General features: G+C 46.5%; 1 protein-coding gene across 1 annotated transcript in view; it reads left to right on the top strand.

Moving 5' to 3' along the window:
* The first annotated feature begins 7859 nt into the window (after nt 1–7859).
* Nucleotides 7860–27155, top strand: part of Bsdc1 (BSD domain containing 1) — a 29230-nt gene continuing 9934 nt past the window's right edge. Inside the window, exons 1-9 of the mRNA XM_005395063.2 lie at nt 7860–7938; nt 8198–8258; nt 13489–13605; nt 17613–17780; nt 21118–21172; nt 23842–23957; nt 24346–24414; nt 24750–24828; nt 25671–26150. Of these exons, the coding sequence (XP_005395120.1) occupies nt 7928–7938; nt 8198–8258; nt 13489–13605; nt 17613–17780; nt 21118–21172; nt 23842–23957; nt 24346–24414; nt 24750–24828; nt 25671–26150 (1156 nt within the window). The 5' untranslated portion in view covers nt 7860–7927. The remainder of the gene's footprint in view (nt 7939–8197; nt 8259–13488; nt 13606–17612; nt 17781–21117; nt 21173–23841; nt 23958–24345; nt 24415–24749; nt 24829–25670; nt 26151–27155) is intronic.

Below are 27155 nucleotides of genomic sequence, written 5' to 3'. Positions count from 1 at the left end.
CTTGCCTAGCATGTATGAGGCCCTGGTTTGATCTCAAGCACCAAAACAAACAACAAACAAACAAACAACACATACTGATGAGTTTGGAGTATACCTTGTTTGTTTATATATAATTAATTATAAGTTTATATAATTTAATTTTTATTTTTGTTTCTTGAGACAGAGTCTTGTGGTATAGTTCAGATTGCCCCTGAACTAACTATATAGCCCAGGCTGACCTCAAACTTGCGACAATCCTCCTGCCTCAGCCTGTCAAGTGCTGGGATTATAAGCATACGCCACTATGCCCAGTTTATAATTTAATTTTTATAATGACTATGTTCAACAACTAGCTTAAAAAACTCCTGATAGTCTAACAATCAACTCTAGAAGGCTGAATTAGAAGCATTCTGCTGGCGTTCAGGCATTGCCTGTGCTGGTCCTACCAGCAATTTATGTGTGCTCATTTTGCACAAAGTATTGAGACATTCCTCCTTCTGGTTCCATGCCAGACTCTCCACAGCAGAACCAGGCTGGGCTTGGGCCTTTGAAACTTCCAGAGGGTCTAAAAGGCTTGAGTCACCTTCCAGGATCACCCCAGTCTCAGTTGCCTTCTACTGAGATGGCCCACCCTCTCCTGGGGAGCCAGGAGGGCTCCCAGTACCCTTCTGTCAGCCCTACCCAAACACCAGGCACCGGCTTCACAAGAATGAGACCACAGCACTAGCTGGTGCACTGGGCTGTCAGGTCTCCTTGGGAATCACAGCCAGGCTCCTGGGGCAAGAACCTCCTGCCAAAAGGAATCTAGCAGCGTTGAATGGGGGATTTGGATCAAATGAGGGTCTGAGGACCAGGGATGGGGTAAATGTACACACGCTCATACATTGCCTAAGAGCTACAAGAGACCTTAGGGCCCCCAAGCATAGTGAAAAACAGTTCCAGAGACAAATAGTGACCTGTCGGGCCGGGGATATAGCTCAGCGGCACAAGCTCCTGCCTGGCAAGTGCAAGGTCCTAAGTTTGACTCCCAGTACCAAAAAAAAAAAAAAAAGTTAAAAGAGATAGTGACCAGTGACTAAAGCCAGTATTAAAATCCTGCTCTGCTGACTCCCAGTCCAGTGTTCTCTCAACACACTGTGTAACTCAGTAGGTACTTTTTTTTTTTTGTCTTTTTGAAACAGGGTCTCACTATGCAGTTCAAGCTGGCCTTGAACTCACTTTGTAGCCCAAGCTGGACTCAAAGTAATCCTCCTGCTTCAGCCTCCTGAGTGGTGAGAACAAAGGTGTGCTCCATGTTTCCCAGCTTTTATTTTTTATTTTGTTAAGTCACTAAATTAACCAAACTGGGTTCAAACTTGTGATCCTCCTGCCTCAGCCTCCTGCCTCCTGCCTAGGATTATAGGCATGTGCCACCAATACCCAGTGATACAGAGAAGTTTGCCATGTGATGTGTTTTTTTTCTTCAATCCTCACAACCAAGATTAGTATCCCCACTTTAACATGAAGATGCTAAACCCTGGGGAAGCTAACTTACCTCAGGCCACATTGCTGGTAAGTGGTTTTGCTGGAATTTGAATCCAGATCTGCTAGATGCCAGAGGTTACACAATGAAGGGGAAAGAAACTTGGGGTCAAAGTATGGGAATGACAGATGAGATAGAAAAGAATTCTAAGCAGAGAATCTCAGTCCACAAACAGTGAGGACCTCGTGGGCTGACAAATGAGGCCAGGTCAGTATATAGTCCTTGCCTCTCAGCAATTTATCATCTGGATGAGGACATCAGGCTGTAAAAAATGAAGACAGAACATGAGATATGCAGACCTTAATTTTTTTTTTGGTTTTTTTCTGGTGCCGGGAATCAAACTCACAACCTTGCACTTGCCAGGCAGGCACTGTGCCACTGAGCTAAATCTCCAGCCCCTGCAGACCTTGATTTTAAAAGACAACCCTTGCCAGGGATATAGCTCAGTGGCACAAGCGCATGCTTGGCAAATGCAAGGTCCTGAGTTTGATTCCCAGTACAAAAAAAAAGGGGGGGGGGGCCTGGGGATTTAGCTCAGTGGCAAAGCGCCTGCCTGGCAAGCGCAAGGTTGTGAGTTTGGTTCCCGGTACCAGAGAAAAACCAAAAAAAAAAAAAAAGAAAAGACAGTCCTGGGTCCAAAGGAGAGTTTCCTAATTTGTGACCTTGGAAAAAGATTCCATTTCTCTGAATCCTGGCTTCTTCATTTATAAAATGAATATATGAATATTATGTGATGGTGCACATCTGTAATCCCAGCACTCTGGGAGGCTGAGTCAGGAGGATCACAAGTTTGAGCCCAGTCTTGGCAACTTAGTGAGACCCTGTCTCAAAATATAAACATTTTTTAAAAGGTGAGGTAGCTCAGTGTGAAGGCCCTGCCTGGTTCAATCCCAGTACTGGAGGGGAAAAATGGAGGAAAAGGAAGAGGAGTGGAGGATTAAAAAAAAAGCCTCTACCTCGCCAGCACCCTATAATTAATTCCAGCACTCTGGGAGGCTGAGGCAGAAGGATCATGAGTCCAAGCCCAGCCTGAGCAATTTAGTGACTTAGTGACACCCTGTCAAATTTTAAAAAAAATTTCTAAGAGTTAGGGATGTAGCTCAATGGCTCACTTCAATTCCCAGTACCACAGAAATGTCTCTACCTCACAGAGCCATTGGGAAGGCACGCTGTGTAAAATAACACTCACCCGTTTAATGAACGGCCCCCCATTCCACCTGTTAAGAACAGCGCGTGAGCACTTGGACACATCATCTTCACTGCCTCAGTCCTTCACTTTTCAAAGCCTCTGACAAAAGGCGGGAGTCACAGCTCAGTGATAGGTCATGGCCTAATACGTGCCGGGCCCTGGGTTCAGTCCCCAGAGCCACTACACAAAAAGCCTTTGGTGACTCATCTGTCCATGAGTTTTAAGCCTTGGGTTCCAGGGTCTTCAGTGTGGACATTAATGGCGTTCACAGCCTCACTTCATCTTCGCTGTAGCCCTTCCAGGTTGCTCCACATTCGTCCTTTGTCCTCGTTCTCGTTGCAGTAATTCTTCCGCTCACTCACCAGACATGGAATGTGTATTACGCGACAGCCACCGTCTTAGGTGTTGGTGGGGGGGGACAGGTGAAGACAGGCAAAAACCATTAAAATAAATAAATAAATGAATACATAAATACATAAGAAGGAAAGCAGGCAACATGCCAGTTGGTGGTCAGAGGTTCAGAGAAAAACTTAAGCAGATAGGTAGGGGCTGGGGATTTAGCTCAGCGGCACAGCGCCTGCCTGGCAAGCGCGAGGTCATGAGTTCGATTCCCGGTAGCGGAAAAAAAAAAAATTAAGCAGACAGGAGGGACGTACAAACGGCGATTGGACATGCTGTGATCAGAGCGGGTATGAAGGCCGTATGTGAGTAAAGGTGTAACGGAGATGAAAGCAGAAGTGCACGGAGATCCAGGGCAAGCGCGCTGTAAGGAGTGGGGGGAAGAGTCAAGGGCCCTGAGTCAGGAAAGCACCAGAAATTCTCGGGGACAGAGTGACCAGGGAGACCAGGAGTCCAAGCCCAGCTCGACCCCACAGGGCCTTAAATAAGATCTCAAGGATTCATTGGTTTTCCCTCTGAGTGAAATCAGCAAACTTTGGGGCAAAAAGGGCTGTGATGTGATTATTGTGTTCAGCAGCGTTATACATATTCACACTATTGAGCCGGGCATGGTGTCACACAACTGTAATGCCAGCACTGGGGAGGCTGAGGCAGGAAGATCGCCGCGAGTTTGATGCCAGCCTGGGCTACATAGTGAGTTCAAGGCCAGCCTGAAGTGCATAGCTAAACCCTGTCTCAAAAGACAAAATGAAACAAAAAAATTCACACTGCTATACAGCCATCCCCATCATCCATCTCCAGAATTTGCTCATCTCCCAAACTGAAACTTTCTATCCGCTAAACAAAAGTCCCCAGCCCCTCCTCCACTGCAATCCTTTGTGACCACCATTCTATTTCTATCTCTATGAATTTGACTCCTCTCAGTGCCTCATATGAATGAAATCATATGATATCCGTCCTTTTATGACTGACTTATTTCCTTTTGCATAATGTCTTCAAGGTTTATCCACGCTGCGGGATGTTTCAGAATTTCTTTCGTTTTTAAGTTTGAAGAATATTCCATTGCAAGTATATTTCACATTTCATTTATCCATTTACCTATCAGTGGACTTAGCTAGTTTCCATCTTTTGGCTATTATGAATGATGCCGCTACAAACATGGGTGTACAAATACTTGTTTGTGTTTCTGCTTTCAATTCTTTGGGGTATACACCCAGAAAGAGCGCTGCTGGATCATATGATGTTAGGGCTTAAATATGAAGTGTCATCAGGCATGGTGGTGCACATCTGTAATTGTGCTGGACTTGATTGAGAAGCTGAGGCAGGAGGATTGCCCCAAGTTTGAGACCAGCCTGGGCTGCAGGGTGAGTTTAGGACCAGCCTGAACTACATAGCAAGACTATCTCAAAAAAACCACCAGAAAAAGATTTATAGTTTTGCACACTTGCGCCTATAACAGGTGAGGTATTGATAATGCCTGAGGTAGTGCAGGTTGCTGAGATGCACTCAAAGCATATTCCTTCTTGTTTCTGTACAAAATACTTGGTTTATTTTTAATGATAATGATTTCAGCATCATACCACAGTGATAATATGCACACCCATGTTTATAGCAGCACAGTTTGTAATAGATAAATCTTGGAAACAACCCAAATTCCCATCAACCCAAGAATGGATAAAGGAGATGTGGGGGTTTTTTTTACAATGGAGTACTACTCAGCCATAAAGAAGAATAAACCTGAGACATTTCTAGGTAAATGGATGCAACCTGAGACCATACTCTTAAGTGAAATAAATCGGACTCACATGTGCAAAAATCACATCATTGCTCTGGTGTGAGAAACTGAAAGAGTAAATAAGGACCAAAATGTACAATAGATATTGCAAAATGGAAAGAAATTGTTCAAAATGAAAGAAGAACTAGGATGGGGAAGGGAGAAAGGAAGGAAGGGGAAAGAAAAAAAGATTTTAAAAAAGGATAAAATGGAAACAAAGCTTTGTAAATAGGGAGGGGAAGATGGGTTGAAGGCAGGAGAGAGGATTGGGAAAAAAAGAGGAATCAAAAAATATACGGATACAAATTCCCTATAATGAATGTGATCATTATGTATATCTATTTTTTTGTTTTTGTCTTTTTGAGACAGGGTTTTGCTATGCAGTTCAGGCTGGCCTTGAGCTCCCTCTGTAGCCCAGGTCTCGAGCTTACAAAGATCCCCCTGCCTCAGCCTCCTGAGTGCTGGGATTACAGGCGTGTGACACCACGCCTAGCTTATATATCTAAAATGTACCAATAAAACCAATAAACTCAATTTTTTTAAAAGATCTGATATTTAAAAAAAAAGAAATATAAAGTGCCCTTCAAAGACACATGTATTGACATTTTGATCCCAAATGCAGCACTGCTCAGAGGTAGGGCCTAGAGAAGTGATTGGATCACGAGTGTTTCAACCTCGTCAGTGGATTAGTCATAATTTGAAGGAGGAGATGGAAACAGACGGAGCCTTGTGGAAGGGTGGATAGTAGCAGTGTGACCTATATCTTGTTCCCAGCCCCTTTGTTTTGGATTTTCCCCCTTCCTTGCTGCTTTCTGGCTGCCAAGAAGTGAGCAGCTCCCCCCACTGCCATGCGCTTTGATCATGATGTTTAAAGCCACACGGGTTTAAGGGCAACAGAGCCGGCCAACCATGGGCTGGAACGTCTGAAGAGATTATCATGAGCCAAAATAAACCACTCCTCTTCCAAAACTCCTCCTCCTCCTCGGGTGTTTGGTCATAGCAATGAAAAGCTAACACATGATAATTCTATGTTTAATTTTTTGAAGAAACACTAGTCTGTACTCCAACAAGATATGTACCATTGCCAGGTGTGGTGGCACACGCCTATAATCCTAGCGCTCGGTAGGCTGAGGCAGGAGGATCATTGCGAGTTCAAGACCAGCCTGGGCCACAAAGTGAGCTCAAGGCCAGCCTGTACTGCATAGCAAGACCCTGTCTCAAAGAAAAAAAAAAGAAAAAGAAAAAAGAAAGGAAGGAAGGAAGGAAGAAAGAAAAATAAAGGCAGAGCTAACTAACTGGATTTACTGAGGGATTAGCTCTGTATTATGAAAGAATGTGAAGAATCAGTGAGAACTCCCAGGTTTTTAGTTGGAACAACTGGAGGAATGAGGCTGCCATTTATAGATGTGGGGAAGTTTGCAGGAAATTTAGTACCAGGAATTTGTTTTGAGACTCATTAAGCTTAGTACGTGTACTGCATATCCAAATGTGAGCCTGTTCACAGATGTTTGAATCCAAAAGAAAATTTGAGAGTTGCCAGCATGTAGAAATAAATAGTAAGTTTGATGAAATCACCTGAATAATGATTACAGACACAGAAAAAAGGAACCAGGGTCTAAGCTCTGGGACATTCCAGCAATGAGATCAAAGAACACTAAGGAGATGCCCAAGAAGTCAAAGGAAGTCAAGAAGGTACCGAATCCTAGAAGACAAGAGAAGAAAGCTTTTGGAGGAGGATAAAGTGGCCAACTATGTCATGTTAGATGCTGACCATTAGAGAACTGAAAATTACCCATTGCTCTTATCAAAAGAGACCTTATCAAAAGTTATCACTGGCGACCTTATCAAAAGTTATTTCACTGAATGGTGGAGAGGCAAAAACTTGACTGCAGGGAGTCCAACGAAGAGGGAAGTTGGACACAGCCAGTATAGGCAACTCAGGAATTTCGCTGTTAAAGGGAGTAAGGAATTAATATTGGGTCCAAGATGAGGTTGGTTTTTATTTGTCTTCGTTTAAGAGAGAAGGTTTTTGTTTTGTTTTGGTTCTGTTTTGTTTTGTTTTTGGTCTTTTTGAGACAGGGTCTCACTATACAGTTCAGGCTGGCCTTGAGCTCACTTTGTAGCCCAGGCTAGTCTCGAACTTGCAGTGATCCTCCTGCCTCAGCCTCCCCAGTGCTGGAATTACAGGCATGAGTCACCACGCCCCGCCGTTTGAGATAGAAGTAACACCATGTATGATGACAGGAATAATCTCCTAAAGAGTAGGGGAGAGGAGAAGGGGAGGTGGGCAGTGGGAGAATTACTAGAGCTACATACTTCCTTAGGCAGACAAGAGAAGGGATCAAATGAAGGAGTTGCTCTTAGCTAAGTGCATCCTTCCAAGAGAGAAGGCAAAAAATGCGGACACGGATGAAGATCAGTGAGGCGGCAGACACCCTGGAACCCAATTTCATGGACTCAATCTCCTCATCCAGGCAGTCTCCGGATTTCTCCTGACCACATTCCAGTTCGTGTTGTTTTTTGATAGCTGAATGTGTGCCTTCCTCTACAGTACCCTGAGTCCCCAGAGATTGCCTCTATAGTTCCCTCCTCCAAACTCTGGCCCACGGGCCCGCCGTCTGCGCGTGTTCAATCAGCCCGAAGACAACGGACAGCTGCAGCTGGTTTCACAAAGAGGGACGGCCCTAGTTCTGCGTTCTGTGAGCCAGGCGTTCGAGCTCCCGCCAGACCCCTTCCTCTCCTTCCCATTACTCTTTATTCGCCATCCAGTAAGTCGGCCAAACAAGGCCCTCACAGGCCACCGTATCGGAAGCCCTCGGCTACCGGTGAAAGAGTTGACCCTGGAGGGACTGAATAACGCCTGGACCCGGAGTTCAGAGGCGGAGTTTAAAGCCGAATTCGGGGTTGAAACTGTACAGAGCCCAGAGAGGCAGGGCCTAATGGAGGGCGGGGCGGGGCGGGGCGGGGCTAGCACCCGGCGGCGCGGTCCGGGGCGGGGCCTGAGGGGGCGGGGCCGTGTCGGAAGTCAAAGGTCGGTAAATAGTGGTGATGTCATGCGGGCAAGATGGCGGAAGGGTGAGCCTGTCGTTCTGCTCCCGGGAGTTGGGGCCTGAATTCTCCCAGGGGTCGGGTGCTGGGCCAGGGTCCCCAGGGGAACAGGGAGTCTGCGGGCGTGGACGGAGCTGAGCGGGCAGAGGGGAGTCGAAGTGTGAGGGGTAGGGAAGCGGCCGGCGAAACCGCCGCCGCGGGCCACATCGAGGGGAAAACTGGGACCTGACGCCGGGGCGGGCAGGCGTGGCACCCCAGGGCCGCCAGCTGTGTCTGTCTTCCACAGGGAGGACGTGGGATGGTGGCGGAGCTGGCTGCAGCAGAGCTACCAGGCAGTCAAAGAGAAGGTAAGCCGGGCCAGCGCCCTCTTCCCCGGCCGGGCCCGCGCCGCCGCCTTGCAGCCCGGTCCGACCTGCCTTTCCCAGCTTTGCGCGTCCCGGGCCTCCCTGAGGCCGCCCTGGGCCCTACTTTTACCCTTTCTGGCCTTCGGGGTCCTTACGCAGACCGATGTAATAGCCAGAGTGAGATAACGATTGTTTTAAAAGCTGGAAGGCTCCTTTCCTAGGAATGCTAGGAAGGAGCAATTCCAGCTTGGTTGATTGACAGCTTCCTTGTAAAATAAAGAACATTTGGCCTGGCCTAGGGGCGCACGCCTGTAGTCCCTGCACTCTGCAGGCTGGGGCAGGAGAAGGATCACCGCGAGTTCGAAGCCTCCCTGGACTCCATAGAGTTCAAGGCCAGCCTGAGTTACGTAGTGAGACGCTGTATCAAAAAAAAGAAAAGAAAAGAACATTTGATACAGGCCTTGAAGGATTGTAGCAATGCAAGAACTTACTCTGTAGTCATCGAGACATTAGGGTACATATATGCCACAACCAGCAACTCCAACGGATACAAAGCTTAAGTGGTAGCCAACCTGTGGGACACGTACAACTTCTGGCCGGCTGTATCACTGAAAGCTGTAAAACGTTCGCCATCACTGCTAGGCCAAAGAGACATAGCTCTGGGCCTCAAAGCTCACAGTCTGGTGGGAAGACCAGCTAGTCAAACAGCTGTCTGTTTTTGTGTTAAATGCTGTGAGATGAAAGGACTGAGTACCTTGTCTGGTCTAGTAGTCAAGAACAGGCCAAGGAAAGTGTTGTGGGGAAGGAACCCCATCGAGGCCAACCCTGCCTAGACAGGATGAAAAGGAAGAACCCAGGTCGGAAGTGAGCATGAGCTGTACACACTGGTGCCTGATGCATGCTAAGTGAGGGGCTTACAAAGGGGGAGAGGAGATTAATGGTCAGAGAGTGGAGGGCCTTGAATGGCCAGCTAAGCAATCCCTAGTGGATGAGTGATGCTGGGCCTTGCCAAGTAATTGTGGAAAAACTAATTACTGTTTACTCTCCTGGGGAGAGTCCTGCTTCAGGGCAGACTCGAGGAGGCTTCTGACCTCAGTTAACTAAGTCAGCACCCCTACTCTGGGAGCATTCTTTCCCCTCAGCCTGTGTACTCCTAGATGGCCTCTCGATTACAGCCCAGTAAATCGAAGAATGCACTGAGACATTTGTGTGAGCGAGAGCTGCGAGGGGAACTAAAAGTGTGACATGCATGCAACCAGTGTTACAGGAGGCCACTGGTGTGTTTCAGGGTTGGGATTTACCAGAACTCATGAGAAAGAGGTACTTGTTCAGCTTGCCATCTTTGTTCTTCGGGAATTCCCAATTTGAGTTGTGAGAAGCGGGGATAGTGATGGGTGTTTCTCTTCTTTTAGAAAGAGACTTCATTTTTTTCTCTTTGCTGATACTGATTATATAAACACAGGCAAGTTACTTGACCTCTCTAGGCCTCGGTTCCCTTACTGTAACATGAAAATAATAATACCTACCTATGGGGACTGTCGTGAGGATTAGATGATAATATAGAGAACTAACAACATTGAGTATTACAAAAGTTAGCTATTCTCATTACATGCTTAGGGTGATGGGGGAGCTTTTAGGCACTGTCAGCAGTCCATTTGTCCTTTTTTTTGTTTTTTTCTTGGTCTTTTGGTACTTGCATCCCATCCTGGTCCTATCTGAACCCCTCAGTTCCTTACTCGCTTAACAAGCCTAGAACCAACAACTCAGATGATGCTGTAATCCGTCTTCCTCCCTCTCTTTTTTTTTTTTGGTACCAGGAATTGAACTCAGGACCTTGCACCTGCCAGTGCACTGAGCTATATCCCCGGCCCCTTCCTCTCCTTTGCCTCCTCCTGTGTGCCCACAAGTGCTTGTACATGCACACTGATAGAGATGGGCACACGTTCTTTGGCTGCACTGTAAACTCCCCACCCTCTTCTGGGCCCAAGCTCTTCCTAGCATCCCTTTCCAGTCTGATTTGCTTTTCCTCCCCTTGACTTCAATTGTCATTTTCATTTCCAGCAGACAACCTCGCACACTTTCTAAAATTTGAGGTCAGTAAGCATGATCTTGTTTAATTCCTTTCTCACCCTTAAAGCCACTACCTACGACCTTATCTGCAGTCACATTCGGGCGCATCCAGTGGGTGTTTTCAGCCTTTATCTCCCTGGGCCTTTCTGCTGTGTTTGACACTAGTGAGTGTTCCCTTTTTCTTGAAACTGCTTTTGTCTTTTGTGACGTGATACCCTCTCAATTCTCCACATACTTCTCTAGACTTTCTTAACTGCTCATGAGGCCCTCTTCTGCCTGCTCCTCAAAAGTGGTATTAAGAGCTCCTCAGCACACTGCTCTCTTCACGCTTCAAAATCTTCACAGGTGATCTCCTTCAAGTTAAGGTGAGCTCTAGTTCTTCTCCCCGAGCTTTGGTGTTTGAGGCTAGCTTCTGATGGGCCACTATCCCAGAACACCCATGATCACCTCAGATTTTCATGCTCAGAGTCTCTATCACAGTCTTTTCTTCAAGGGCCAGGAATATAGCTCAGTGGAATCTCGCCTGCCTGGTGAGCACGAGGTCCTGAGTTCAGTTCCTGGAACAAAAAAAATCTTTTCTGCAAACTTGTTCCTCCTTCAGTATTTTCTCGTTTAGTTACCATCCTTATATCTGTCCAGTAACTTATTTTAGCAGCCACTGGCTCTTCCTCGATTCTTTTTTTTTTTTGTCTTTTTGAGACAGGGTCTCACTGTGCAGTTCCGGCTGGCCTTGAGCTCACTTTGTAGCCCAGGCTGGCCTTGAACTCGCGGCGATCCTCCTGCCTCAGCCTCCCTAGTGCTGGGATTACAGGTGTGCACCACCACATCTGGCTTCCTTGATTCTTTTCCTGTCCTAATCAGCATTATCTACAGATTGACCTTTTTACCTAGTACTTCTTGAATTGATCCCATACTTTCTATCTTTACCAGCCTTGTCCTTATTTGTATTCTTATGCTTTCTTTCCTGGATTATTCCAGCCGCCTTCTAACTGGTCTTCCTGTCTTTTAAAGTCTTGTCACCCTCATACCCATCCTTCATTCCAGTCACTAGGATAACTTACAAAAGTGAAAGTCCCACCTGCTTTAAGCCTTTGTTGGCTCCTCATAGTTGCCCTTGGTAACGTCTCCAGCTTTATTGCTCACCATTTCTGCCTCACATTCCATGTTTGTCAGCACTAAGATGCTTGTAACCTTCAGTAAACCTCAAGACTTCCTTAGCAAATTCCTGTTTATTCTTCAGGGCTGAATCCAAGCTTCTCTTCCCCAAATCTTCCCAACCTCCTCATAATCCAGTTGCTGCTCTGCCCTTGCACATCAGCCTATTATGTGAGCATTTACTCAATAGAGTGTGGCCGCCTTGAGGGCAAGCACCATACCTGTTCATGTTTGTGCACTCAGCGCCTAGAATCTAGTGGGGAAGATAACCATTCATGTAGATGGTTATAGAATTAAAATTTTCCCAAGACATGTATGTTTTGTGTCAGACGCCAAGGAATCATTAGTGAACAGAATACATGGGCTGTGTGTTCATGGAGCTCATAGTTTACCTAGGAAGACTGATACTGAGTGGGTAATGTAGAGCCTAAAACATGACCAGTGTGAAAGAACAGGGAAAGCAGGGAAACGTCTGTGGAGGTGACATGAAAGCATAGCCCTGAAAGATGAACAAGAGTTAACCAGTGTGCTGCCTTGCTTATTTGTTCTGAAGACTTGAAGTATCTTCGGGGAGAGGGGTAAGGTGCTCAACTACCTGAGGTAGGGAAGATGCTAGCACATACAGGAAACTTGAGAAAGGCCAGTTGGAGCTCAATAAAGGTACATCGTGGTGGGAACACAAGTTTGCCAGAAGCTGGGTTTTACAGGCCTTGTGAGTGAAGGCGGAGAGTTTATACTTGTTCTCAGGGCAGTGTGTAAACAGCAAATGTAGAGCAGGGGCAGTTTGGTCAGCCTTGACCAAGAGAGCACCCACTATGTGCCACAAGGAAACGTAGTGAAGGGATCCGATAACTTCCGTCTGAGAGTCAGCTGGACTAAGTGGTGGGAGTGCAGATGGACAGAATGGAGCTCCATGTATGAGGCCACATGATATAAATAAATTTTCCCTCCCCCCCAAATGCAGAGATCCAGAATCTGATGTAGAAGCATGATTCCTGCCCCCTCCCCTAAGAAGCCTGTACCTTACATGTGAAACTGTCCCCCTCACAGACTTCCTGGGCTAGTGAAAGTAGAAAACCCAACAGACTTCAAACATGTGCTTTAAAAATTCCGACTGACTGATTTCTTGTGGTGTAAAAGAGTTTGTAGGGTGAGGCAAGTGCAAAGATGGTTCAGGAGGCCATCCTGGAGATGGCGAGTATATTGTAAGCAAGGCAGCATGTAGCAGGTTGTGAGGGCCTGCAGTCTCAAATTGCTTCTAAGCACAAGCTGAGAAGGAGGTTGGTTCAACAGAAGCAAATAATTCAACCCAAAGCAGCTTTATGGGTGACTAGAACCCATGAATGGTAGAACCAAGAAGGCCTGAGAGAGAATCTGCCCCTCCTTTCTTTGATTAAAAAAAAAAAAAATCACACATTTTGTCAAGTCATTTGATTGAGTTTGTTTGGTTGGCTTGGTTTTGTTTTTTTTTTTTTTTTAGTGGTTTTTTTTGAGACAAGGTCTCACTGTGTAGTCCAGGCTGGTCTTGAACTGACTATGTAGCCCATCTGGCCCAGAACTCATAGTGTTCCTCCTGCCTCAGCCTCCTGAGTGCTAGAATTACAGGTGTGCGTCACCATGCCTGCCATTATCAAGTTATTTGAAATTTGAAGCAAGTATGACTTAAAGCATATCAAGCAGCTCATCAAGCCTGCTTTGTCTTCAGCCTGTAAGTGTCCCTTTCCACAGACTGCTCTTGAGAATCACTAACCTAGTCCACCTCCTACCTTTTATGAGGAGAAAACCAGGCACTAGATGGGACTCCCTCACAGCCACAAGCTGTGAGTGCCTGGGCCAAGGAGTGAAATTCTCCTGGGCTTGCTGCTGTTTGGCAATCCCAGATCGTGAAATTGGGACACAGAACACTGTCACCAAGCCTGGGCTCCTGTGTCTCTTGAGAGTTCTGTGTGTCTTTGATACTGAAGAAGCACAGGGGACAAACTGGCAGTTACCCTTCATCTTCCCACAGTCATCTGAAGCTTTGGAGTTCATGAAGCGGGACCTGGCAGAGTTTACCCAGGTGGTACAGCACGACACCGCCTGTACCATTGCAGCCACAGCCAGCGTAGTCAAGGAGAAGCTGACTGTGAGTACTTGCCCACACCTCCAGGGGCCACCTCTAGGCCTGCCCTGCCCTGGAGCCCTGGGAGGACTCCCACCCTTTCTGTCAGGTGACTCAGCAAAAATGGCGATTGGTTTTTCCTCCTATTTTGGAAGAATTGTGTTGGTCAAGCATACACATGTACAGTGATCCCTCACCTATCGCTGGAGTTACGTTCCAGAGACCCCGGCGATAGGTGAAAATCCGCAAAGTAGCTGCATTATATTTGTTTTATTATTTATATACATTTTAAGGCTTTATAAATCCTTCCCCCACTTCTGTAAACCTTTCCCACGCTTATTAACTTTTCTCACAGTCTTATAAACACTTCATATGCTCTTAAACATTTTCTGCACTCTTAAACCTATGTAATTGTAACAACGTGTAAACTGTATGGGTACTCGATGTGAAGGGGACGAAAGAGAGATGCTGAACGTATGGGCACAGTGCAGGAGAGCAGATAGACCGATGCTACGGTCACTGAGCCAAGCAGTGTGCAGGGTACAGAGCACAGTGCTGTGGTTGGTCGCCTTCCACTCCATCAGCCAATAGTGTGCTGTGTACAGTCTCACATTGGCAAACTTGTGCAAGCAGTAGTGGTATACTGCATTTCCGTTGTGTATAATACAGTATTCATCTGCTGATAAAATGCATACTGTATCTTTTTCAATTTAATATCTTTTAATATGTTTGAATTAACATTTTTATTTTTTTATTTTTTAAATCTTTTAGGCAAAAATAATTAAAGTCATAAATACTATATAAATACCTATATACTGCAAAAGCCCACAATATAGCGAAATCTCCACAATACAGAATTAGATATATATATATTTTAAAAACCTGCAATGCAATGAAACCACAATAAGTGAACCACAGTAGAGCAAGGGACAGGTGTATATGTTAAGTGTACTAATTGGTTTTCCCACTTCTGTATTATTTTAGCAAATGTTTTCCAATAGCAAAGTCATTCGTTGTAGAAAATTTAGAAAATATACTTAAGCAAAAGAAAAGACAAAGTAAAAGCAAGGCTGACCAGAACCCATCCATAATTCTACATCCTGGAGATGACTGTTGTTACTCTTCTGCGGTTATATCCCTTTATATCCTTTCTTCTTTAAAAGTGGACCGCCGGGCATGGCACATGCCTATAATCTCAGCATTCCAGAGGCTGAGGCAGGAGGATCACTGAGTTTGAGACCAGCCTGGGCTACAAAGTGAATTCAAGGCCAGCCTGAACTGCATAGTGAAACTCTGTCTCAAAAAAAAAAAAAAAAAAAAAAAAGTGGGGTCAACTGAAAACTGTTTTTTATCTCACTTTTTTACTTAACCATTGCAGACTTCATTCTGCAAATGACGTTCAAATGGCATCAGTTCTGTTACATGGATTTAACTAGTTCCTACTTCCCTATTTCACTTTTTCTAGTGTTACATACACAGCCGTAGTTAGTATTCTCTTTGCTAAATATTTGCCCATTGCCTCTTTCTCTTTTTGTTTTGTTTTGTGGCAAGGTCTTACTGCTTTTTTCCAGGCTGGTTTTGAACTTATGATCCTCTTACCTGTGTAGCTAGGATTGTAGGCATGCATCACCACACCCAGCAAGAAAATATTCTTACTTCAGCCATGCTTGTTTTTTGTCAATTTATAATGGCTCTTATTAGTCAGTACAGTAAAATCCTCTTGTGAGATAGGCATTAGATTATAAAGTCAGTGTGAAAGGTGAAAAATGTGGCTTGTCAAAGATATCCCCATATATCTCTTAATTTTCCAGTGAAGTGCAGTTTACTTGGTTTTATATTAGGTTTTCTGTTAGCATTGGGACAGATTATAGTTTTTTCATTTGACCACCAGCTGAATCAGTCACCTTGAGATTAAAGGTCATGTTATGAAAAACAAGTTTTGAGCTGGGCCCAGTGAAGTGTGTCTGTAATACCAGCTACTCAGGAGGCCAGGCATATCTCTTGAGCCCAGCAATTGAATACCAGCCAGGGCAACAGGAACAACGCCCTGTTTAAAAAAAGAAAAAAAAAAGGAAAGTAAACAGGAAGGAAGGAAAGAAGTCAGGCAAGTAAGTCTGGAGGGTTTTCATAGCAAGCTTATTTTATTGAATCCTTTTATAAAATGCTGTCTATTTGCTAACCAGAGCTACTTGCCGGCTGTGGTGGCGCACCCACCTATAATCCCAGCACTCAGGAGGGAGGCTGAGGCAAGAGGATCGTTGTGAGTTCGAGACCAGCCTGGGCTACAAAGTGAGCTCAAGGTCAACCTGAACTGCACAGCATGACCCTGTCTCAAAAAGACCCCCCCAAAAAAAAAAACCACAGCTACTGATGTGTATGAATGACAAATAGTAACCCTGCCAAACTATTGTAAGTGTAGCCCGTAGCAGAGATACCACTTATTTATTTATTCATTTATATTTTTTATTCAACAAATACAATTGTATAGCTGTAGCAATATGTGCTATGCACTGTGACAGGTTTTAGGTTTAAAATGTCTGAGCAGCTCACTCAGAAGGAAGTATTTCAGTTTTCCACAAGGTAGTTGGAGTGTGACCTGCCTACTGGAGACTACTGGAGAACATTCTTTTTTTTTTTGAGACAGGGTCTCGCTATGTGGTTCAGGCTGGCCTCGAGCTCACTTTGTATCCCAGGCTGGTCTCAAACTTGCAACAATCCTCCTGCCTCCGCCTCCAGAGTGCTGGGATTACAAATGTGCACCACCACACCCGACCTGGAGAGCATTCTGACCTGTATGGCTCAGGTTTGCTGTCCCACCTGCCCTTTCCTGGAGGTCTATGTGCTGACCCTTAACTAGTTTCCAGGTCCCAGGCATAGCAAGGCTATCTGTTCCTATCCGTATTTCCCCCACCTTTTTTTTTTTCTTTGTCTTTTTGAGACAGGGTCTTGCTATGCAGTTCAGGCTGGCCTTGAGCTCACTACATTGTAGCCCAGACTAGTCTCGAACTTCCAATGATCTTCCTGCCTCAGCCTCCCGAGTGCTGGGATTACAGGCATGCGCCACCATACCCGGCTTCCCCCACCTTTTTTACAAAATATTATACTTCCTAAACAATGATGATAGAATTGTAATATTACAGTTCTTCTACTTATTAGGTGTTTGCAGTGTGCCAGGTATTATCTATGCGTTTTAGTTTTCACTAATCCTTTGAAGAATGTATATTTATCTGCATTTTACAAATCAGGACACTGAGACACAGAGAGGCTTTATCTCTCATCATCAACTAAATATTACATCTGGGATTCAATTCCGTGTTCTCTTCCAAAGCTAGTACCTTTTGTAACACTCTACCTACCCATAGGCCCTTTTCCCTGATGAAATGTCTATGACATGGTCCACTCATTCTTTTGCCCCCTTTTTTTTTTGAGCAGGATCTCCTGTAGTACAGTCTGGTTTTAAACTCACTGTGTAGGCCAGGATGGCCTTGAGCCTGTGCTGATCCTCCTGCTTCAGTCTCCTGTATGCTGGGTTACTGGTGCGTGCACCACTATACCCATCTTACTCTCGCCACTTTTTTTGGACAGTAGGGTTGAGACTTTTCTCGCTGTGTAGTTTAGGCTGGTCTTGAATTCACTGTGTGGCCCAGGTTGGCTGGGCTCGAACTCACAGCAATCCTCCTGCCTCAGCCTCCAGAGTGCTGGGATTCCAGACATCCGCCACCATGCCTGGCTTACTGCTCTTTAATCAGCCTGATTGGCCTTGACATTTTGATACAACAGTCAGGAATCTCTCTCTTCCCTCTGTGGCCTACCACAGCCCTGTTCTACATGCCCAGCTGGTGGAGAAGGGGCCTTGGCTGCCTTCTCTCCTCCTTCAGCCCCTGAGATGAGGTGAAGGACCTGTGGACATTGCCTGGGTCCCCAACGTAGTACACCCTTCCCTTGATGCTCCCCACCTGCTCCCAGCCCACCCCATTTCCTAGGTTTCAGCAGTTGCTGGGACACTGCTTCCCTCTTGATTCTCTCCACAGACTGAAGGCTCCTCAGGGGCAACAGAGAAAATGAAGAAAGGGTTGTCGGACTTCCTTGGGGTGATCTCAGACACCTTTGCCCCCTCGCCGGACAAAACCATCGACTGTGATGTAATCACCCTGATGGGCACACCCTCTGGCACAGCTGAGCCTTATGATGGCACAAAGGTATTCACCAGCGGCCTCCCCTATAGATGTTGGGCTTTAGCTTCCAATTTTTTTTCTTTTTTTTTTTTTGAGACAAGGGTCTCACTATGTAGTACAGCCTTAAGCTCACTATGTAGCCCAGGCTGGCTCCGAATTTAAGGCAATCCTCCTTCCTTAGCCTCCCGAGTGCTGGGATTACAGGAGTGTGCCACCACACACAGTTTGGGTTCTGACACACACAACAGCAACTCGTGCTCAGGCCAGACATATGTACAACTAAATTGGAGAACATGAGTAAGAAGAACATAATCACTGTACGTCTAAACCCATAATCCTGTCATCCAAAGACAACCCTGATTCCTTGTTGATATATATAACCTTCCATTTGTTATTTGGGGGTTTTTTGGTTGGTTTTTGTTTTGGGAGGGAGGGGTTGGGGTACTGGGAATTGAACTCAAGACCTCACCCTTGCCAGGCATAGGCATGTGCTGCACCACTTAGTGAAATTCCTGGCCTTTTTTTTTGGGGGGGGGGGCAGGGTGTTGCTATGTATTTCAGACTGGCCTTGAACTTATTATGTAGCCCAGGCTGGCCTCAACTCACTGAGATCCTCCTGCCTCAGCCTCCCAAGTGCTACAATTACTGGCATCCACTACCACACCCAGCTCTTCCTTTTGTTTTTATTTGCAAATATAAGTAAAGATAGCTTATATTTTGTGTTTGTTTGTTTGAGGCACTTGGGATTGAACCCAAAGGCACTCTACTCCTGAGCTATGTCCCCACCCTGTATTTACTTACTTTTTTATTTATTTATTGTCTTTTTGAGACAGAGTCTCACTATACAGTTCAGGATGACCTTGAGCTCACTTCGTAGCCCAGGCTGGTCTCGAACTCACAACGATCCTCCTGCCTCAGCCTCCTGAGTGCTGGGATTACAGGTGTGTGCCACCATGTCCAGTACCACCAATTTTTAAAAATTTTTAAATTTTGAGACAGTGTCTTACTAAGTTGCTAAGCTGCCCAGATTGGCCTTGAACTTGAGATCCTCCCGCCTTACCCTCCAAAGTAGCTAGGGTTACAGGGTTTTTTCTTTTTAACAAAATAACCACTTTTTCTTGGTACTGGAAATGGAACTCAGGGCCTCACACTGGGCAGGCAGGATGCTACTAAGCTACATCCCTGGCCCAAAATAACCACTTTATAAATGCAACTTTATAATGTGCTTTTTAAAAAATGTACAGCAAACTATTAGTCTCTTTCCTAATCACCATCACTTTTAATGTCTTTAAATTCGTACAAGAGACTATATCATTTATTCAGCCATTTCTCTGGTGTTACACATTTGGATTTCTTTCAGCTTTCAACTTTCTAAGCACATTGCAGAGAGACATCATTTTGGAGACATTTTCTCCACATCTCAGCTAAGACTCATCTCCAAGCCAGACGTAGTGGCCCACACTTGTAGTCTCAGTTACTCAGGAGGCTAAAGCAGGAGGATCACAAGTTCAAAGCCAACCTGGGCAACACAGCAAGACCGTATCTCAAAAAAGATTAATTTCCATTACAAATAAGTGTATAGGCAGAAAGGGTGTCTTCAGAGCACTTAAATCAACAATTATGGAGGTGTATTTGTGCCGCATTTTATTTTTTCATCATCGCCTCTCTTTCATGGATTTTCTCCTAATTCTCAGTGGTGGTGTCATGGCGTTGGAGCCTTCTTTGTCGCATTTGACCACATTGAATTTCCATTCTAAACATACTGCCTTTTCAAGGCTGTTTTCAGCACTACTGTCAGACCACCACTGAGTGAACCTGTGGAATTGCAGTAATTATTAAATAAGATTTTAAACTGGGCGTGGTGGTGCATGCCTGTAATTCCAGCACTCAGAGGCTGAGGCAGGAGGATCCTTATGAATTTAAGACCAGCCTGGACTACAAAGTGACTCAAGGCCAGCCTGAACTGCATACTAAAACCCTGTCTCAAAAAGACAATCAGTCAGTCAGTAAGATTTTAAATTATAACAATGACTCATCATCAAAACCACTTGCTGAGGGGCTGGGGATTTAGTTCAGCAGCACAGTGCCTGCCTGGCAAGTGCAACGTCGTGAGTTCCATTCCTGGTACAAGAAAAAAAACAAAAAACAAAAAAAAAGCCACTTGCTGAAATTCTTGGGTTTTTTCTCTTTTTTTTTGGTCTTTTTGAGACAGGGTCTCACTCGCAGTTCAAGCTGGTCTTGAGCTCACTTTGTAGCCCAGGCTGGTCTCAAACGCGCAATAATTCTCCTGCCTCAGCCTCCCATGTGCTGGGATTACAAGCATGCACTACCACACCCCGCTCTGAAGTTCTTAAGAGTTTTAGGGGGCTTTTTGGTAGCGGAAATTGAACTCGGGATCTTGTGCTTGCCAGGCAGATGCCATGCCACTGAGCTATTTCCCCAGCCCCTACTTGCTGAAATTCTGATGCAGACAGACAGTAATGTCTCTGTACAATGGGGCAGGAGTAGGGAGTTCCTTTTATCCACTGAAGTTTGCCCATCTACGACCCTAGTGGAAACACTATTTACAATTTACTTGGCAGACAGGCTGCAAAATTAAGGTGTTGGGTTTTTTTCTGTTTTGTTTTTGTTTTTATTTTTGTTTTTTGGTTGGTGTTTGGTCTGTGTTTGTGGTACTGGGGATTAAAACCAAGGCCTACACACTGAGCTACATATTCAGCCTTATTTATTTGCTTACTTATTTTAAGACACAGTCTTGCTAAGTTGCCCTAGCTGGGCTGTAATTTGCAATCGTCCTGCTTCAGCTTCCCAGAGTGCTGGAATTACAGGTATGTGTGCCACCATACCCAGCTAAGAATTTGTGATGAATGGTTTTAATTTTGATTTTGTTGTTGTTTTGGGGGGATTTTTTTCTTCTTTTTGAGACAGGGTCTTGCTATGCAGTTCAGGCTGGCCTTCAGGTCACTTTGTACCCCAGGCTGGCCTCGAACTCGCAATGATGCTCCTGCTTCAGCCTCTCAAGTGCTGGGGCTACAAGCATGCACCACCACATCTGGTGGTTTTAATTTTGGAGTAATTACATTATTTAACAATTTGCCCCTAAAGCTGAACTTACTAATACATTTGTCCTTGACATTTTTCAGATTTCACATACAAATCGGAAGCATTTTACACATATAATTTGAAGCCTGCTTATACTGTATTTCCTTAGTTCCCAGCCAGTGGGTTGCTAGAAGCCACTTTGGACTCGCCGGCCCCGGGTTCATTGGTAGATGCCTGCAGAGAAGAAGCAGGGTTGTCGTACTCTGCGGAGAGTGCTTTCCATGCCCGGCACCCCACAGTCTCTTCTCTCTCTTCACAGGCTCGCCTTTACAGCCTGCAGTCAGACCCAGCAACCTATTGCAACGAACCTGACGGTGAGGGGGTCGAAATGGGGGTGGGCTTGTGGGGCAGGTGGACTAAGCAGATGTGGGGGTGGGCCGTCTTTTCTCAGGTAGCAGAGGCCGAAGGCCCCCATGGAGAAGGACTGGAGTAAGATTGGTGTCCGCTCTATGCTGTCTGGAATGGCTTGATGCTCACTTTTCCTCCCTCGGCCCTAGCTTGCTTCACCCCAGCTCTGTCATCTACAGAGATTGTGCTCGTCTGGTCCCACATCCTCTCTGCTCAGCCTCCTTGCCAGCCTTCCGCCCTGCCTACCTTTCCGCCATCACCCCATTCACTCAGCCTCTGCCACACTCAGAGCCACTTACCAGAACTGAAGACCAGAAATGAGTCGAGCCCTCCATCTGACCCGGCCCTCCAGGATGAGGCCGTTAGGAGGGAACCAGCAGAGAGGGAATGAAGCAGAAATTGAGTGGAGTGACTGCTTCTGCCAAAAGACAGGCGGAGGAGCAATACCTCACCCAGCCTGGGAGCCCAGGAAGTGACACTTGAATTGAGGTTTTAAAGATGCACTAGAAGTAAATGAGTTTTACTTTTATAAGTTTTACTTTTATAAGTATAAAAGGCAATAGAATATTTGGAAGTCCAGAAAGAGCAAGAACCTCTAGATTTTTGGTGACACTGGGTTAAGGCAAATGTGTGTTAAGAGTACAAGCAGCCAAAGCACTGATGCTTGATGTGGCTTTGGGTGCCAGGCTGAGCATTGAATTTCATCATAAAATCTCATAGTATTGATTCTAGATCCTCTTCCTCGTAACAAAAGCTGTTAAAAATCTGTTGAAAGCCTGGCATGGTGGAGCACACACTAGGGAACCTGGGCAGGAAGATCGAGAGTTCGAGGCCGGCCTGGGCTACAAAGTGAGCTCAAAGCCAGCCTGAACTGTATAGTGAGACCCTGTCTCAGAAAGACAAAAAAAAAAAACTGTTAAAAATGACAAGCCTCCTCTGCACTAATTTTGTATGCAGTATGGGATTCTTTGACCCTTTAATGATCAACTGTGGATCCTAGTTTTAAAAAAGTCTTCCATAGCTGGGCGTGGTGGCACATGCCTATAATCCCAGCACTCTTAAGAGGCTGAGGCAGGAGGAGTGCCTCTTTTGAGTTCATGACCAATCTGAGCTACTTAGTTCAAGGCCAGCCTGAGCAATATAGTGAGATCTTCTCTCACAAAAACAAACAAAAGGCCCTCCTGTAGAGAACTATTGGAGGGGTTTGTTTTCTCTTGTTTTGTCTTTTTTGAGACAGGGTCTCTATGCAGTTCTGGCTGACCTTGAGCTCACTTTTTAGCCCCAGCTGGTCTTAAACTTGGAATGATCCTCCTACCTCAGCCTCTCATATGCTGGGATTACAGGCCTGTGCCACGCCTGGTTACTGAAGGGTTCTGAGATAATCAGATTTTGCATTGTGTAGAGCAGCCCTTGTAGTATTATGACAGATGAAGGAAAAACTATCTCAGAAGCGTGGCAGGTACCCATGTCAAAGGGAGGCCAGAGCCTCGGGAGAGGCAGAGGAAGAAGGTGGACTGCGAAGACACACTGAGGAGTGGGATCAGAGCCTGTGGAGCGGGCACGGCGGTGCACACCTGTAATTCCAGCCCTTGGGGAGCTGAAGCAGGAGGATCACCAGGAGTTAAATACCAGTCTGGCCAGGCATGGTGGCACACGCCTGTAATCCTAGCACTTGGGAGGCTGAGGTGGGAGGATCGTTCAAGACCAGCCTGGGCTGCAGAGTGAGCTCAAGGCCAGCCTGAACTACATAGCGAGACCCTGTCTCAAAAAGACAAAAAAAGAAAGAAAAAAAAAGACCAGTCTGGGCCACATAGTAAGACCTGACTCAAAAAACACAAAACTTAGCGAGTAGATAAGGGAGAAGTCTAGGATGGCCCCATATTTCTAGTGGATAACTGTGTTTGAAATGACCACATGTATTTGCTACCATACCTGTAGCCCCAGAGGTAGTCTGCCTTGCAGAGAGAGACACAGGAATGGCCAGTGGAAGGGTGGGATTGAAACACGTGACTTAGGGGCTGGGGATTTAGTTCAGTGGCACAGTGCCTGCCTGGCAAGTGCAAGGTTGTGAGTTTGATTCCTGGTACCGGAAAAAAACGTACCGGAAAAAAACACATGACTTAGTGTACCTTGAGAGAAAATGGACCATCATGAGAGGTTAGGAAAGGAAAATTATCGGTCCACCAAGACTCAGATGGAACAGCCCGAGAAGTAGAAGGAGGAAGAAAAAAAGCTGGAGGGAAGCGGGCATCGAGAGGAAGGCAGTGCCGCCAGTAAGAAATGGTAGTGCAGTCACATGAGGGTGCACAGAGCTACAGCCACTGGCTCTGGCAAGGTGGGTCCACTGGTACCTGTTGGAGGGGTCAGCAGCCAGATGCAGTGGGTTAAAATGCCAGCAGGGGTGTGAGGAAGTGGGGACAGCAGTCCTTTCTGGAGATCATTTAGGTGCCACACCCTGATCCCAGTAGAGCCCTGCGCCCCTTCACCCTACCTGACCTCCCCACCAGGGGCCAGGTGTTTTTGAAAAAACCCATCTGCTTTCCTTGTTGTCCAAGTCCAGGCTCAAGTACATTCTGTAGGTCCACTGTTCTTCCCCAGACCAGGGAACTGACTGTCAGCATCTGTCCCTCCGCAGGACCCCCGGAATTGTTTGACGCCTGGCTTTCCGAGTTCTGCTTAGAGGAGAAGAAAGGAGAGATCTCAGAGCTCCTTGTGGGCAGCCCCTCCATCCGGGCCCTCTACACCAAGATGGTGAGGGCCCAACCGGCAGGACCTCTGCTGGCTCCAGGCTTGAGGTGTCAAGAGGTGGGCGGGGCATGTATAGTGCGAGACCCCATAGAGCCAAACCAGGCATATCCTGAGCCAAGAATCTGTATGGAAGAGGCTGATTTGCCCTGCTTCTGGCATTCAGAGAATGGTGAGAAATGAAAGGGCCAGCCAAGCCTAATGGGAATTCTTTGCTTCCTCCTTGGCCAAGGTAGGTCTGGCTGAAACTGAGATGGGGGTGGAAGGGCTCTAACAGACACTACGAAGCTACTTGTGTCTGAAATCCAGAATGGCTGGGAGGAGACTCAGAAGACGGAACACAGAGCCTGCATACTAATCCCAAATTCTCACTTCCACTCTTCTCTCCTTCCAGGTTCCAGCAGCTGTTTCCCATTCAGAATTCTGGCACCGGTATTTCTATAAAGTCCATCAACTAGAGCAGGTATATTGATTGGTCTAGCCCAGAGAGGTTCCAGCTCAGACCCGATTAAAATAGAGTGGACCCCCTCCCCCATACTGGGGATTGAACCCAAGGCCTTTGCAGACAGGGTCATCTCTTAAGTTACTAAACTACTTGGGGTGGGCATGAACTTGCTTTACTCCTGTCTTGCTCTCCCGAGTGCTGGGATTACAGCCATGCACCACCACACCTGCCTAGCAGGCTGGACTTTGTTGAGGCAAAAGAGGGAGATGAGGTATCAAGACTTCTGGGGCTAGAGCCAGGGCCTGGGAAGAAGGTGTCCTGACTGGTCCTGGTGGTTGCACTCCCACCCTCAGGAGCAGGCCCGGAGAGATGCCCTAAAGCAGCGGGCAGAACAGAGCCTCTCTGAAGAGCCCGGCTGGGAGGAGGAAGAAGGTAAGAAATGTCAGAATGTGACGGGCAAGTGACAGGCGTGTCTGGGGGGCTCTGGGAGGCCTGGAGAGCTTTGTGCCCAGCAAACAGAGAATGTGCACAGCGTAAGTGCTGGGCATAGGCAGTGCACCCGAGATGTCAAGTGGAACAAGGCGGGTGGAACCTCAAATTCAGGTACAAAAGTCACGTGTTAGCTGGAACAGATTGCTCTGCCAGCAGTGGACCAGCTGCTTCACACTCACTGGGCAGCATATTGAAAACCCGATTCCCTTCCCCACCTTCTAAATAAGATTCTAAGAATGTAGCAAAAGTTGTATTTTTAACAAGCCCACTGCTAATACTTGATGCCAGCCAGGTTTGAGAACTCCTAGTTTAGGGTGGGAGCTTCTCTACCTGGCTGCTCGGCTTACAGCAGCATGTTGGAGCCACTCCAGTGACATAATACTAAAATTTTTATTAAGGCTTGTACCGTATGCCCAGGCTACCCTGAGGGCTTTAACTGTGTTGCCCGTACCACACCTCCATTATCCATCCCTCTTTTACAAACGAGGAAAGTAAGTTAAAAGTGAAACTGCTTCTCCAGCCGTACTCCTAGGATGTAGTAGACTTCTACCTGAACCCAAAACTGACCCACTTTCAAACTTCGGCTGGTTAATCTCTGATAAGCAATACTTGGGAAGTATTGCTGACCACCTACCAGGGCCCTGTGGGTAGGCAGGACTTTGACTAGCAGGGAGTGTCGGCAGATGAACCGTGATGGGGCGGGGTGAGGGATGCAAGCACCAAGGTTGTCTTGGGTTTGGCCAGGATGCACTGCCCTCTTTCCCCTACATTTCCCTCTACAGAGGAGTTCGTGGGCATTCCACCCACATCTCCAAAAGAGACAAAGGTTCCTGTGACCAAAACTTCCACATCCCCTGAGGGAGGACCTGCCCCACAGAGCGCCTATAAAGAGACTCCTGTGTCCCCGATTGAGCCTGCAGCAGAGGTGACTCCTTCAGAAAGCAGCGAGAGCATCTCCCTGGTGACACAGATTGCTAACCTTACCACCGTACCTGAGGCACCAGTGCTGCCTAAAGACCTGTCTCAAAAGCTGCTGGAGGCGTCTTTGGAGGAACAGGGCCTGGCTGTGGATGAAGGCGAGACTGGACCTCCACCCCCAGTTCCCTCCAAGTCCCTCACCCCTGCTGGCCGCCCTAGTGGCCCAGAGCCCAGGCCTCCAGCCAGAGTAGAAACTCTGAGGGAGGAGGTGCCCACAGACTTACGGGTGTTTGAGCTGAACTCAGACAGTGGGAAGTCTACACCCTCCAACAATGGCAAGAAAGGTAGGTCTGGAGCCCCAGTGCCAGAGGGTTTGTGTGGGCAAGAGTTGCCACTTTATAGGGCATTTGTATCTCGTTTTGTGAGTTTGTTTGTGTGTTTGTTTTTTGGTACCAGGAATCAAACTCACAACCTTGCACTTGCCAGGCAGGCACTGTGCTGCTGAGGTATATCCCCGGCCCAAGGCAGTTATATCTCGTCTTGCTACAGTTCTAGGAGCAGATTTCTTTCATTTGTGATAGGAGAACAGTTGCCGTACACACACACACACACACACACACACACACACACACACACACACAGTCTTTTTGAGACAGGGTTTCTCTATACAGTTCAGGCTGGCCCTGAACTCACCTTGTAGCACAAGCTGGCCTCAAACTCATGGCAATCCTCCTGCCTCAGCCTCCTGAGTGCTGGGATTACAGGTATGTGCCACCAGACATAGTATGTTACATATTTTTTGTATACCGTATTTCATCAAGTCTAACATGTACATATTCCCTGAAAGAAGAATGTATCTTAAAATTGCTGAAGTCTTGGAGTCAATGAAATCAACTTTACTGGGTTCCATGTTAAATGTTATATGGCATTTTGTCATTTTACAGATGAAGAAAATTTAGCCCTGAAATGTTAAGTAACTTGCTCAAACTAACATGGCCACAAAGTGTCAGGCCCAGATTCAGAGCCAGGTCTGTCTGTCAGGCCATGCCCTTAGCTACCATACTGTGTGATTTCTGTGCTTTTGAGCAGTGCAGACTTGTCCTCACTAGGGATCCCTGTAATGTTAATGTCAAGGGTCTTCTCCCCTGTGAAACCTTAGAAAAGTCATTCAGTTTCCCTAATCCTTGTTGTTATCATGAAATACACACACAGTGCTGGGCATGGTGGCACCTGCCTGTGATCCCAGCACTGTGAGGCAGGGGATTGTTGTGAGTTTGAGGCCAACCTGGGCTACAAACTGAGTTCAAAACCAACCTGAGGGGAGGCTGGGGATTTAGCTCATTGGCAAA

Source organism: Chinchilla lanigera, unplaced genomic scaffold (assembly GCF_000276665.1).
Source record: "Chinchilla lanigera isolate Chin_1 unplaced genomic scaffold, ChiLan1.0 scaffold00051, whole genome shotgun sequence".
Classification (NCBI taxonomy): Eukaryota; Metazoa; Chordata; class Mammalia; order Rodentia; family Chinchillidae; genus Chinchilla; species Chinchilla lanigera.
The sequence above is the reverse complement of the archived record's forward strand: the minus strand, read 5'-3'. Positions and strand labels throughout refer to the sequence as shown.